General features: G+C 47.8%; 1 protein-coding gene across 1 annotated transcript in view; it reads right to left on the reverse strand.

Moving 5' to 3' along the window:
• UCK1 (uridine-cytidine kinase 1) overlaps positions 1 to 5,370 on the reverse strand; it is a gene marked incomplete in the record, with an annotated part of 20,924 nt that extends 15,554 nt beyond the window's left edge. Inside the window, 1 exon segment of the mRNA XM_073600511.1 lies at positions 4,901 to 5,370. Within this exon segment, the coding sequence (XP_073456612.1) occupies positions 4,901 to 4,990 (90 nt within the window).
• Between the last annotated feature and the right edge of the window lie 10,278 nt (positions 5,371 to 15,648).

Here is a 15,648-nt window from a genome sequence, read left to right on the forward strand (position 1 = left end):
GAGACACCTTTTTAAAGGCCATCAGTTGAGACTGAATCAGCTGATAATTTGCACTGACAAGGGGCAGGATTGCTTTCTAATTACTAGAGATGCACTAATACCATTTTTTTTTTAACACAGAGTATGAGTACTGATACTTTTTTTTTTTAAGTACTCGCCAATGGGGTGGTGGGGGATAGCAGATAAGTGAGGGCAGGGTAGGGAGGAGGGGTGGGGGGGAGTAGTGGGGTCAGTGAGGACAGGATGGGGGGCAGGGTGGGGGACACCGCACACATGTCTCCACAGATCCTTCACCTGACTACACACAGACATTGCACCCACACTTTTTACTATTTGTCACAAGAACCTCATCTTGCCCTCCCTGAAGATGGACATTTTCCCTGGTCCCTCTGCAGATAGTACAGGAGGACAACATGTCACAGCTGAGTGTACACTAGCCACTTACCCAGCACTGCTCAGGGTACACAGCAGCAGGTGGAGGAGCATTTTGAAAACAGCACGCGGGAAGCCTGAAAGAAGTGCACAGCCTGCCAGCCGTAGCAACGGTCCTCCGTCTGCCCCTTCCAGCAAATTGGGTACACCCCCCAATGTCAAACTCCAATTGTGACAGTGGCTGGAGGAAGGGCACCGCTCTGCCCACCTCCTGTGAATTCTAGGTATGGGGGTAGCAGTCGTTGGTCAAAAAAATTGTACTTGATACATACTAATTTTCAATGTGTGGTGCCGAGTGAGTGGAGCGGTACCCGTCAGTACACCCAGCGCTCCAGAGGATGCGTGGCCTCGGCCAGTCCTGGGGACAGTTGGCGGGAGGGAAGGAGCCGCCTTGGAGGGAAATCTGACATGTAAAGGATGCGGCGGCCTTACTCCTTAACCAATAATTGCCAACATTCCATTCTTTACATTTCAGCTGTTAGCGGGCAAATCCCACTGACAGCTGAAAAAAAACGAGCCAGAAGGTATCGGTTTTGGGTATCGGTGCATTTTCACGAGTACCGATACCGTAAAAAAGGAATGATACCGGCATCGGTGCAACTCTACTAAATACTGATAGATTTAAGCTGGTGTCTTGGCTTTCCATGCCTTTTTGCACCTCCCTTTCTTCATGTGTGAACTACTTTTTCCCTTTGTCATTTTATTACACATAACTTCATTTCTGAACTTATTTGTTTTGGTTTCTTTGTATGCATGGATTGCATGGGTTGTTACCAATATGTGATGACAATTTCATGTCAATAACACCTTTAGAAATATATTTACCTAGAAAAATGGTGATGTGTTCAATACTTATTATACCCGCTGTGCGTACACTATGGAGCTTCACCCCGCTCTCCTCTCATAGAGAAGTTGTCAGGAGGCGCAGGTCGCCTCCGTCCGCCGGGCTTCAGGGCGCATGCGCAGTGGACTCGCGCTACGCCGTACACTCGTTCATGGCCCGATGGTGCGGCGGTCCCCGTGTGCGCGCCGTGGCCCGTGCGGGTGCCCGGTAGCGCGTCACGCTGACGCGCTCGCCGGAGGGCTACATCTGACGGCTCCAGCACCCAGTCGGGTTGCTGGTTTGTCATCAGCTGTGTCCTGTCCCCTGTACCTCTGCAATTTCTGTAAAATCATGTTAACCCTGTGCTGAACCTCTGCCTGTACCACAGATTACTCTGCCTGCCTGATACCCCTGACCTCTGCTTGATTAACGGACTCTGCTCTGCCTGATACCCCGATTCTGACCTCTGCTCGATTAAACGGACTCTGCCCTGCCTGATACCCCGGTTCTGACCTAACTTCTTGTCTTTTTCAGTTCTTCAGTACCAAACGGCAATCCGGACTTCCATCAGGCCTTCCAGGAATCCTGCTACTACCGGAAGCCCGTGCCTCCGTGTGCCCCCAACTCCCTGTATCACTTCCAGGGGTTCGAGTGCGCGTTGTCGTAAGAGCGAGCCGCTCTCAGCATCTTGGCCTCGGTGAGTATAGTCGTGACAGAAGTACACTATGGAGCTTTATCCTACTCTATGTAGTATGAGCTCGTGGATGAGCGTTGTGGACTCTTCTCCAGGGGACAAATGATCTATGGTCGACGTTGGGGATCTCTATGGGGGCGTCCGTATGCTGGTACCCCCCCCCCCCTCCTTTTTTCCTACGCCCTCTATGCCAGTAACCTCTGGCTTCTATTTTTACTTATTTATACACAATTATCTTTTTACCTTGCAGAGTTTATCTGCTGCTTTCAGTTTTTGGCTGGGCAAACATCCCAGGAGGCTGTATCAGGCTGTGATCGGATGCTTTATTCCTCTTGTAAGTCCCTAAAATTTCTAATTACACCACATGACAAGGCCAGTCATCTGTCTGCACGACCGTCATCTGTCATCTGTCTGCACGACCGTCCAACTCATCAGGATTACCCCCCTTCTTTCCCCTGGAGTTCTGGAATATTCCTATCCCTGGTATTGTTGTTTTTTAGGCGAGTTACTCTGCTCCCTGGTATACCCCATATCCATTTTTGCATCTCAGTCCCTCGGCTCCTCCTATTTCTCTTCCCCCCCTCTCCACCTTTTCCTTCCCTTTCAAACCCCCCCCCATCCTTCCTTTTATCCCCCCTCTCCCTCCCCCCTTTTCTTGTTTTCTTCGCCTTTTTCTCCCCTCTCCCTTTTTTCCCCACCCTTCTTCAACCCCTGCCTTTCCCTTTCTCTTAACCCCCCCTTATTGGTTGTTCTTTTTCTATTTATTTTGTTTCCACCTTCTTCTGTCCCCCCCCTCCTTTTTTCCCCTCCCTTCCTCCTTACCTTTTTCTCCCCCTTTTGTCCTTCACTCTACTCCTTTCCTTTCCTTTTTTCCCCACTGATTGTGGAGTGACTATGTATGAGATGCCCTTTTACTATCATTATTCCTTCCTATTTAGAACCTTTCTCGCACACATCCCCCTTGTCCACTGCGGGGGGGGGGCTCTGTCCATTCAGAGACAACGACACTGCGCCTGGCTGCCCCCTCCCCTCCATTCAGAGACAACGACACTGCGCCTGGCTGCCCCCTCCCCTCCATTCAGAGACAACGACACTGCGCCTGGCTGCCCCCTCCCCTCCATTCAGAGACAAAGACACTGCGCCTGGCTGCCCCCTCCCCTCCATTCAGAGACAAAGACACTGCGCCTGGCTGCCCCCTCCCCTCCATTCAGAGACAAAGACACTGCGCCTGGCTGCCCCCTCCCCTCCATTCAGAGACAACGACACTGCGCCTGGCTGCCCCCTCCCCTCCATTCAGAGACAACAACACTGCGCCTGGCTGCCCCCTCCCCTCCATTCAGAGACAACGACACTGCGCCTGGCTGCCCCCTCCCCTCCATTCAGAGACAAAGACACTGCGCCTGGCTGCCCCCTCCCCTCCATTCAGAGACAAAGACACTGCGCCTGGCTGCCCCCTCCCCTCCATTCAGAGACAACGACACTGCGCCTGGCTGCCCCCTCCCCTCCATTCAGAGACAACAACACTGCGCCTGGCTGCCCCCTCCCCTCCATTCAGAGACAACAACACTGCGCCTGGCTGCCCCCTCCCCTCCATTCAGAGACAACGACACTGCGCCTGGCTGCCCCCTCCCCTCCATTCAGAGACAACGACACTGCGCCTGGCTGCCCCCTCCCCTCCATTCAGAGACAACGACACTGCGCCTGGCTGCCCCCTCCCCTCCATTCAGAGACAAAGACACTGCGCCTGGCTGCCCCCTCCCCTCCATTCAGAGACAAAGACACTGCGCCTGGCTGCCCCCTCCCCTCCATTCAGAGACAACGACACTGCGCCTGGCTGCCCCCTCCCCTCCATTCAGAGACAACAACACTGCGCCTGGCTGCCCCCTCCCCTCCATTCAGAGACAACAACACTGCGCCTGGCTGCCCCCTCCCCTCCATTCAGAGACAACAACACTGCGCCTGGCTGCCCCCTCCCCTCCATTCAGAGACAACAACACTGCGCCTGGCTGCCCCCTCCCCTCCATTCAGAGACAAAGACACTGCGCCTGGCTGCCCCCTCCCCTCCATTCAGAGACGACACTGCGCCTGGCTGCCCCCTCCCCTCCATTCAGAGACAATGACACTGCGCCTGGCTGCCCCCTCCCCTCCATTCAGAGACAACAACACTGCGCCTGGCTGCCCCCTCCCCTCCATTCAGAGACAACGACACTGCGCCTGGCTGCCCCCTCCCCTCCATTCAGAGACGACACTGCGCCTGGCTGCCCCCTCCCCTCCATTCAGTGACAATGACACTGCACCTGGCTGCCCCCTCCCCTCCATTCAGAGACGACACTGCGCCTGGCTGCTCCCTCCCCTCCATTCAGTGACAATGACACTGCACCTGGCTGCCCCCTCCCCTCCATTCAGAGACGACACTGCGCCTGGCTGCTCCCTCCCCTCCATTCAGTGACAATGACACTGCACCTGGCTGCCCCCTCCCCTCCATTCAGTGACAATGACACTGCACCTGGCTGCCCCCTCCCCTCAGTGACAACGACACTGCGCCTGGCTGCCCCCTCCCCTCCATTCAGTGACAATGACACTGCGCCTGGCTGCCCCCTCCCCTCCATTCAGTGACAATGACACTGCACCTGGCTGCCCCCTCCCCTCAGTGACAACGACACTGCGCCTGGCTGCCCCCTCCCCTCCATTCAGAGACAATGACACTGCACCTGGCTGCCCCCTCCCCTCAGTGACAATGACACTGCACCTGGCTGCCCCCTCCCCTCAGTGACAACGACACTGCGCCTGGCTGCCCCCTCCCCTCAGTGACAATGACACTGCACCTGGCTGCCCCCTCCCCTCAGTGACAATGACACTGCACCTGGCTGCCCCCAGTAGGCTCCCTAGTTACCTTGACAGGACTGACAGGTCCAGCCCACACAGGGCCCCCTCACCCCCCGAGCTCTCACCTTTCCACTGGCCGTGCCCCCGCTCACCCCGATCAGGAAGGGCCGCGGGTGTCCGCGCTCCGGAGGATCCAGGTTTCCCGCAGAAGCCATGGCTAGGACAACCTGCAGCAGACCGGACTACATTTCCCAGAAACCTCACGGCGGCCCCATGCCCCACTTCGTATAGTGTATTGCCCCGAAGAATTCTGGGAGGTGTAGTCTTTTGTGAATCTACAGGGAGCATGCGCAGCCTAAGAGTGCATGTGACCTGCGAAGGACAGAGCGCCGGAGGAGGGGGCGGTGCCGGGCAGTTCAGTACATCGCCTGGGGGGTGTTCTGTCTGTTTGTGATAAAAGACGGCGTGCGGACATCCCTTGCATGCCTGTGTGCTCGCTCCTGTGCGCATTCCCGCTCTTCTCAGTAGACACTAAGCGCGTCCTACGCTGGTACCTGAGCAGCAGTCCAGTTAGAAATAAGTTCTTGGGGAGGGGAAGTACTGAAAGGAGGGGCTTAATTCTAAAGGCGGGGCTTCCAGTACCCGCCATAGAGAGTGACAGCACTCCGCAGTCCCTGTTGGGCAGTGATCGGGTCATAGTAGCAACATCTGGAAATGATCAGAAGGGACGTTACAAAGGGAGCGAGAAGAAAATGTGGCGTTAAGTGTGTTATATGGCATGTAGTGTGGCATCCTTGTGTGAGGGGGGTCCTTATCCACCGAGCGGAACTTTCTCAGCAGAACACCGGCCTCTAATGAGGCCATTCCTCCCCCAACGCATTTCGCTACAGCTTCAGAATCTAGTAATGGGTCCCCATAATTAAGCTTTAGGGGTGGAGCAAAATTTGTTTTTCTATGAGAATACAGGACTTGTAGAGATGTGCGGCGCACAGGACATATTCTTCCCCACATACTTATTTCTGGAGCCAGAACAAGGTTCATCCTAGCCGGCACTCACAGCAGTTGCCGGTGGGTGTAGTAATAACCCCTAGCATTGGTGTCTATGGATGTAGTAATAACCCCCAGCATTGGTGTCTATGGATGTAGTAATAACCCCCAGCATTGGTGTCTATGGATGTAGTAATAACCCCCAGCGTTGGATGCAATAATAACCTCTAGCTTTGGGGTCGATGATCGCAATATTAACCCCCAGCATTGGTGTCGATGGAGGCAATATTAAACCCCAGCATTGGCGTCAGTGAACGCAATATTAACCCCTAGCATTGGTGTCGATGGACGCAATAATAACCCCCAGCATTGGTGTCAATGGACATAGTAATAGCCCCCAGCATTAGCATCTAGCTTTGGGGTCGATGGATGCAATATTAACCCCCAGGATTGGTGTCAATGGATGTACTAATAACCCCCAGCGTTGGATGCAATAACCACCTCTAGCTTTGGTGTAGATGGACGCAATATTAACCCCCAGCATTGGTGTCTATAGACGCAATATAAACTCCCAGCATTGTTGTCGATGGACGCAATAATAACCCCCAGCATTGGTGTCGATGGACATAGTAATAGCCCCCAGCATTAGATAAAATAACCTCTAGCTTTGGGGTCGATGGACGCAATATTTACCCCCAACATTGGTGTCAATGGATGTAGTAATAACCCCCAGCATTGGATGCAATAATAACTTCTAGCTTTGGGGTTGATAGATGCAATATTAATCCCCAGCATTGGTGTCAGTGGACGCAATATTAAACCCCAGCATTGGTGTCTGTGGATGTAGTATTAACACCCAGCATTGGACACAATAACCTCTAGCATTGGTGTCGGTGGATGCAGCTACCTGCGCTAGAAACAGAAAATAAACAGCAGCTGTGCACTATAACCCAGACACCAGGCACAATAACAATATAAAAATAAAGTGCAATCTGTGCATTACACAGTGTATGTGGTTAATGAAAAATTATGCAACTGAAAATCACAAATACTAATTAGATTGCAATAAGTGCCATCAATTGTGTATACCAGAAAGGGTATATAGGCTGAAGATGAGTCTCAAGCATATACAATGGTGTATAAAATAAAAAGTGCAGTTCCCTGCAAAAATTCATATAAAATTAAAGTCTATGTGCAAAGTCCATAGAGATAAGTGTGTTGAAATGATGATCAAACACCCAACGGTGCGACACCCATCACCAAAGGGCTGAAATGGAGGCTTACTAGAAAGCCGGCCACCCCCCTTAGTCAGGAAGGTCATACAACGCTGGACTGGATCTATGATAAACTTAAGGGAAGCCCGGATGTTCTCTCCTCTCTTCTGTACTGGAAGGCTCTCAACAGACCATCAATAGACCACAATGCTGGAGTACAGTATATATGGAACAAAACACTGCACATAGCATGATACTAGGGCTGAAACAACTAATCGATTAATCGACAACTAATCGATTATGAAATTAATCGATTACTATTTTCATAATCGATTAATCGGCCAGTGACATAATGGGGTTAAAAAAGCTAAAATTAGCCCTATATAGTACAAAAAGAGCAAATAATCTCTACTGTAAATATTACTTTCTCTGTTGCACAGTAAAAAAACACATTTATTTTATTTTTATTTTTTTTAACTCCATTATGTTACTAAATGTCTCAGGCCTGGTTCCCACCCATGTGTTTTTTGGTGCTTTTTGCAGAAATGCACTACAGTTCAATTAACGTTCACATCTATGCTTTTTTCAGCTGCTGTGTATTTGGAAAGGGTCAAGGACCTTTTTCAATGCAAAACAGTGCTTTTTTGGTTCAATATACTTCAATGGAGAAGCTGCAGAAAAGCATGTAATATTACAGTTCTGTTTGAAAATCTGCAAAACAGTCTAGAATTTTTTTTCTTTAAATAAAAAAAAATTGATCTGAGTCCAGATTCAACCTCTAATAGTATATAGAGTATATCTCTTCTGTCTGTTCTGAGAGTGGATTAAAGATTTTACTCCCTAACCATATAGTTGGTTATTTATATTTACCCCTGCGTATTGATATTTAGGAATAAATTGCCTTTTTTTTAAACTTTACATATTAACTAAATTATACACCACACTTTTTATAAAGGTTATTAACCGATTAACCGATTAATCGATTAATCGAAACAATAATCGGCCAACTAATCGATTATGAAAATAATCGTTAGTTGCAGCCCTACATGATACTGTATCAACTTCCCAATTAATAAAATGTAATGCACTTACATCAAATTAGAAGAAGTCAGGCATGTGAGTAAGCAGAATCCAAACGGATCAGTTGCCTTGTTAAAAATGGGTAAACAGCGATCGCGCATGCGCAGTAGCGTGTGTACATGACTGTCCAGACGATTGTTTCATCATAAATGACATCATCAGGGGTACGTCAACCCCCAGCACTGGTGTCAGTGGATGCAGCGATAACCCCCAGCATTGGTGTCGGTGGACGCATTGATTACCCCCCAGCATTGGTGTCGGTGGACGCAGCGATAACCCCCAGCATTGGTATTGGTGGATGCAGCGATAACCCTCAGCATTGGTGTCAGTGGCTGTAGAGAGTGGGAGTGTTGCTAGTCTAGGGGTGATTAAGATGGGGGGTGGGGTTTGGGGAGTGATGTGGTATGAGCAGGGGTGATAAGGCTGAGGAGTGTGATGGGGCACTATGAGCTGAGGTGAGGGGATCATGGAGGAGTGTGTCTGTGTGCAGAGTGGGCACAGGAAGGATTGAAGAGAACTGACATGAAGGAATGACAGAAAGCTGTCTGCTTAAAGGTTCCTAACTCTCAGGAGGTGGAGCATTGGGTGAACATGTAGGGTTCGAGGTATGTGTCATGGAGTAAGGGTTGCCTGAAGGTACAGTAACAGAGGGGGTGAGTAAGCGGGAGTTTTGGTGATAGAGCATTTGTAGGAGGGTGAAGGAGCAGAGGAGAGTAAAGAACAGCATTGACTCCTTTGACGGTTTGGCTGGTTCTGCAGGCACTCTCCCTGTATATGTCAGAGGGGTGAGAGGTATCAGACAGAGCTAAGATGGGTGGTGAAGCTGGAGCAGGTTAAGGTGTGGGGGCGGGAGCTGTCAGAGGGGTAGCGGAGTCGAGGGAGTATTGTGCTGAAGCAGGGAATGAGTGTAGGACCATATTACACATTACGCCTTAAATATAGGTGTAAAGCCGCGTACACACGAGCAGAATGTCCGACAGAAAAAGTCAGACGGAAGCTTTTCATCTTCTATTCCGATCGTGTGTATGCCTCATCGGACTTTTCTTTTCGAAAATTCTGATGGACCTAGAAATAGAACATGTTCTAAATATTTTCGACGGAACCAATTCCTATTGGGAAAACCTTTCTTCTGTAGGCTTTTCCGACGGACCAAAAACGACACTTGCACTGAAGCAAGTACGAGACGGAAGCTATTGGCTACTGGCTATTGGACTTCGTTTTTTTTGGTCCCGTCGTACGTGCTGTACGCCACCGCGTTCTGGACGGTCGGACTTTGGTTGAACTTTGGGTTGACCGTGTGTAGGCAAGACCGATTGAATGGAATTCCATTGGAGTTCCGTCGGAGAAACCTTCGGAGTTTATTCCGGCGGCAAAACCGGTTGGTGTACGTGGCATTAAGTCTTAAAAGGTGGATTTAGCCATGCACTGGGAACAGAAGGGTAATTACACATGTGCCAAGGACTGGCTACTAAGGGTTGCTGGTGTTTGGCCTACTTCCTGGACAGACTTTAGGTCATAACACAGGAAGGCGTTGGCCATCTGAGGGTGGATGATGCAGGGTGTGTGCTAATGAGACCAGCTGGTCAACTCCTTCCTGTGTCATGACCTAAAGTCTGACCAGGAAGTAAGGCAGAAGTAACAGAGGAGTGTTTTTAAACAGCCATGAAGAGAGTGAGGTAAGTGTGTGTAGAATAAACGGAAAGCTTTATTTTTGCAAAAGTAGTAGATTAATGCTATAGTGGTAAATAGGGGAGCTGGAATAAATAAAAAAAAAGTGAACTTAGCCTTTAAAGCACATACATTTGGGTACCTGTGTGCTGAAGGGTTAACCCAGATGAGCTGTGTAATGATCTACATGCATTCCCCCAGTCAGCTCCTGTCATGTTTTATATCCTCTCAGCAATAAAACCATAAACTTCAATCTTGGCTCACTGGAAACCTTGAGCTACGAGCATTGTCCTAGGAGGCATTAGCTTCATGGGGATGGGGGACAGTGATACAAGCAGGGACCTAAGCAGGGAGCAGATAATAATCATTTGATATTCTGTCTGTAGAAGCAGGTTTCTCCATCAGGATAAAGAAGTGATGTACATATCTGAGAGAGGCCTGGAGGCTGCCATTGCTCACCTCCTTCCCAAAATGCTCACCTCCTGAAAACGCCCAACTCCAGTCTGATTGTTATAATGATCTCCCCCGCTGGTTTTAAAACAAAAGGGGTGGTACTTGCTGCAATACTCATCTTCAAATTGGAGCTGTCCCCTTAGTACTTCTTTTCCACTGCAAGATGTCCTCAGTATTCCAGGTTTGATGATGGAGTCTGGGGTGGAGGGCAGTGTTAAATGTATTGGCAGATTTTGATACACTAACCAATGAAAGTCAAACTCCAGCTTTTTCATAAGTAAATAAAAGCCAATGATTTTAATCACCCCTGTCAGTATTAAGTGGTTTGTCTCATCCATGTAAACTGAAATTCTGCTGGAGAGCTTGTGCTTTTGAAAAACAGATTTGCTGGCTGGATCGCCAAGTGAAAATAGAAGAAAGCAAGCCTAAAAAGGGAAACTAATACAGCCATAACTTCTAAGAACCGGTAAATTGCAATAGAATAAATGTTTGCTTTTGGGTTTAATACTGCTCTAAATTTAATAATAAAAAAATGTCCCTGAGCTCCAGTTCAGCAACTGGAGGCTAAGATAATACCATCAGTCTGCTGCAGGCAGGAGGAAGCATTTCTTAATTTTCCTCTCCCCCAGTGATCAGATTGCAACATTGTAACTTTATGCCATCAAATGCTGCCACTGTGCCATCAAACGCAGCCACTGTGCCATCAAACGCTGCCACTGCGCCATCAAACGCTGCCACTGCGCCATCAAACGCTGCCACTGCGCCATCAAACGCTGCTACTGTGCCATCAAATGCTGCCACTGCCAAATGCTGTCATCAAACACAGCCAATGTGCCCACCAAACATAGCCACTGGCGTCGAGCCCTCAAAGCACAGGCGTAGGTACATAGGTCCTACTTACAAGGGCCAGAAACAGCAACTCAACCAGCTTCCCGCAGAACTCTTTAATGAAAAGGGTCATTCTCCAGCCCAGCTTCGATAGATGGTGTCCTCCAAAAAATTCTCCTTAATCCAGGTTCCTTCAGGCCCTCAGCCAAGCACATGCTGAGGACTAACAGCAACAGCTCTTCGGTAACACAGGCTGCCTCCCAGGGGTAGAGGCCCCAGGAGAAGAACAACTCTGAACGGGCCCTCACAAACATTTATTTTCTCCCCAACCACACCTTTGTTAGGGCCCACTCCCAGGGATTGGCTGAGGTCAAATAAATATTCATAACCCAGTGGCTAACCCTTCTACTCTATTTTTGGAAGCAGAGTACAGCAGAGCCAAAAACAAAATGTATTGAATCTAGGGCAGGGGACTACATTTGTATTGTTATTACAATGCTGATGTTATAAAATTAAAGTGTATAATGTGACCATGGATCTCCTTTAAAGCGGAGTTCCACCAAAATTTTTTTTTTTTTTTTAAAGTGGAGTTCCACCCTCTTTTACAACTCTTCAGCATCCCTCACTAAACTGTGCACTGTAAACAAATTGGATATTTTTAAATTTTTTTTCTCAGTACCTACTGTATATCTGCTGTATTCATTTTTCACTTCCTCCTCCCTGGCCGCGGCCCATCGCATCATTTCCTGTTTGCAATGCCTTCTGGGAAGGGGCGGCAACTTCCTCTGAAACTGCAGTTGCTATGGAAACCTGACCTAAAACCTATTACACTGCTTGTGCTGCACTGAGCATGTGCGAGATCTGCAAGGATGAGATCCAGGAAGAAATACAGTCTGGCTTCAGATGCCCACACTTAAGATGGCCACGGCCTGCTGTAATTTTATAAAATAACAAACTACTGCTATAAACTAACAAAACAGACCTTAGTTTACAGACAAACTTCACTAGAATACATTAAGCTTGTGTATTATAGGGGTATTTTTATTTAAAAAGTATAATTTCGGCTGGAACACCACTTTAAGTCAGCAGCTGCAAATATTGCAGCTGCTGATTTTTTAATATTAGGACACTTACCACTGTCACACTGTCCAGGGCGCCCACAATGTCCTCACCCGAAACCGATCTGTACCTTGGCTCCCGGGTGGAGGCGCCGGCATCTTTAGTAAGGGAATAAGGAAGTGAAGCCTTGCTGCGAATCCTCACTGGTCCCTGCTGTCTTCTGGGACCTGTGTGTCTCCCAGAAGACAGCGAGGGGGGGACGAAGGAGGGGCCGGACATGGTGTAGATCGCCACAGAATCTGCGGCGATCTTCCTTGGAAGTGGGAGCAAATACCTGTATTAGACATGTATCTGCTCCCCCCCCCCCCCCCCGAAAGGTGCCAAATGTGACACCGGAGGGGGGGAGGAACCAGAAAAGCGGAAGTTCCATTTTTGGGTGGCTTTGAATCAACAAGTACTGCACATTTACACGTGGAACACCTGATTGGCCCCAAGTAGTTCCTCTCCCTTGCCCAGCCTGGGTGCTGCTATAGAGGCCATTACTAGAGGCTCAAATGATGTTAAATTCATGCAATCATACTGGTTGAATTTAATATACATTCAATATTTTTTCTAAATGCATGACTTGGTATTTCTATATCTTTCTAAAGCTCGGCACGGGAGGTTATCACTGCTGATCTCCTAGTTGCTTGGCTATTGTGGTGATCCTCTGGCTTCAAAGCTTTAGGATTCACTGACATGTACCAAACATTCAGTAAATTTAGGTCCTCGTCTGAATGCTTGTTGCAAAGTATGGAAGACACTGGATTAACATGACAGAGCAGTCACAAAGGCTCCCCTTTAAGTCATTCTCAATCTTATCAGTACATTCTGTACTAGTCAGAGCTGTGACCTCGGAAGGCACTTTGAGTCCTCTGCTTGGGGTCCGTGGGAAACTGCTCATAGCTGGTATGGAAGGTCAGAGCCACTGTTTCTACAATGCACATTGTCTTGTTTGTGGACAATGCAGGTATTAGCAAACAGGTGTGACATCGACAGCAAGGGGAAATTGTATGTCAAAGCAAAATAAAGAACTGGTGTGTGATACAACATAGATAAGAGAGCCCTGTATGTTGTCCTAAAACAAAGTACTTGTGTGCCGTAGCCTCCCTGGCGGTATGATTATGTCAGATTTTTGCGGCTCAAAGTGGTACAATTATTTTGCATAGAAATTTGGCGTTTTATATTGTAGGTCTGTAATTCTTAGCAATAACACACTTAGAGCTGTCCACCAAGAGTCTAGTAGATATCCCAGGTATGATGAAGTTTGAAACACAAAATCATAAATTATAATATAATAAATATAAATAATTATAAAAAATAATAATATAATAATAATACAATTAATTTCCCCACTATTCACTATCGCTCAATTCTGCAAGTGTTCTAATTTACTATCGCTGTTTTCTAGCTGGTCTAAAACCACTTTTGACGTAAAGGGACACTTTTTGGTTGCTATGGACAATCTCAAGTGTCCAAGCAGAAAGAACAGTGTATATAATATAAAACTGCATGCAGGGCATTGGACAAAGCACTGGGGACAAAGGGATGTGAAATAATTTCATACAGTAATGTAATCTGTAAGATTACAGTGTACTGTATGTGTTATGATTTTTCACTTTTTTGAATTTGCCGCCGGGCTCCGCCCCCATGCGTCGCGACACTCGCAGGGAACAGAGCCTGGCACAGGGAGGCCTTCGGGCGGAGGACAGAGCCCGCGGACACAGCGGGGGGGACATCCAGGATCCTGGGGACAAGGTAAGTACACCGCACCAGGATCCTGCAATGCAATCCCGACTGTGGCTCGGGGTTACCGCTAATGGTGCTGAAATTTAACCCCGAGCCACACTTGGGAACACCGTCAGGGAGGTTAAATAGACCTGTTACCAAACAACACAAACAGGCACCTCCGAACAACTGTTGTATACCCTAAGGTCTAAGGTTTGGGGTCAGCACAACTATGACCATTGAAGGAGAGCAGACTGAGTTCACGGCACAGCTAGAGAACTAACCATGCTGTGCTCTCCTGCTTAGTCTGGTCAGTTTTAAGTAGGAAAGCAGAAAGACTGATAGGAACACCAGGGATTTCACACAAAGGAAGCAATACAATTACCTGCTTTCCTTTCTCCCCTTATTATTTTTCTTCTATTTTTTATATTTTTACTTTTTTTGCTATTAATTTAATTCAAACATGTTCATTTTTGTTGCATTAAAAAAAAAAAACTACACAATGTTTAATTACCAATTATTTTTAAGCAACTTTTGTACCTGAAGTATTCTTTTACTGGCATTATAAATGGGACATAAACTAGAATAAAGTGTAAAGCGGTTGAAAAGGCAGAAGGGTTTTTTACCTTAACCATTTGCCGACTGCCCCATAGCACATTTACTGCTACATATATACGTGATCCTGCACTTCCAGGGATCAGGCGCGAAGGCACGCCGCCAGCGGCTCGCTCCCGCTGTGATTTTACACTGTGGGAGCTGATCAGCGTGACCCGATGTCCTCCGGCACCGGCTGATCGTTCAGTGCACAGGCAGAACGGCAGTCTGCTTACGTAAACAAGGCAGATTGCTGTTCTGTCAGTACATAAGACATGAATCCTGTATTCCTGTAAAGCAGAAACACCGATCCATACCTTCCACTAATAAAAGCACCTCCCCCCACTACACTGAAACACCAGCTAGGCACACATTTAACCCTGGATGTTGACCCCTTCCCTGCCAGTGTTCTTTTTTGTATAATCTTTATTTTATATTTTCAAATTTGCAAAATAACATACATAGAGAAAGACAAGACAAAAACAATAAGTGCCTAGTGGGCACAGAGAGGAACAAGGGGATGCATTGGGTTACAAAAGCAAAGGAACCTTTGATACCGGTATCTAGCTTCATATGACTTCATCAAGTTGTACCCCAACAACAGAGGGGCTCGTGTGCGTTTTAACCAATGTAACAAAACAGAATTGTATTCTCACACATAGAATACAACCCCACGAGCGCTGTATCCATTCTAACCCAAAGGGGGGGGGGGGCGGGCAGAGATTGGCATACCTAAAAACAATGAACAGAACAATCAAGCAGCACAACAGCAATGGGTGTAAATCCGCAACCTTTATAAAGAGCCTAGGAGTCCGTGGCACGCAGATCTCCTGTGCTCTCTGCTTGGGCTGCACTGAAATCCCCAAGCTGTGTTATCAGCTCTGCCCAGTTATATTCTGTAGACTACAGAACACTTCCCATTATGTTATGGTAATAAGAAGAGGGGGATGTGTTCTGTAGTCCTAGCACACTTCCCATCCCGGTAGGACAACACTTCTCCATAGATAAAGTACAGTGTGTGTTGTCACCCTAGGACAGGAAATGTGTTACTGTTAGCATTATCAGATTAAACTAAATGAAAAAAGAAAGCTAATGCAGCCACACATCTAAGGCCTGGTAAGTTACAACAAATATATAATTTTTGTTTTTGGTTTAGATACACTTTAGGCACACTTTAGGTTGCCTTAAGCACTAAATTTAAGCTTGACAACTTTGGGCCAATG

Source organism: Aquarana catesbeiana, linkage group LG09 (assembly GCF_042186555.1).
Source record: "Aquarana catesbeiana isolate 2022-GZ linkage group LG09, ASM4218655v1, whole genome shotgun sequence".
Classification (NCBI taxonomy): Eukaryota; Metazoa; Chordata; class Amphibia; order Anura; family Ranidae; genus Aquarana; species Aquarana catesbeiana.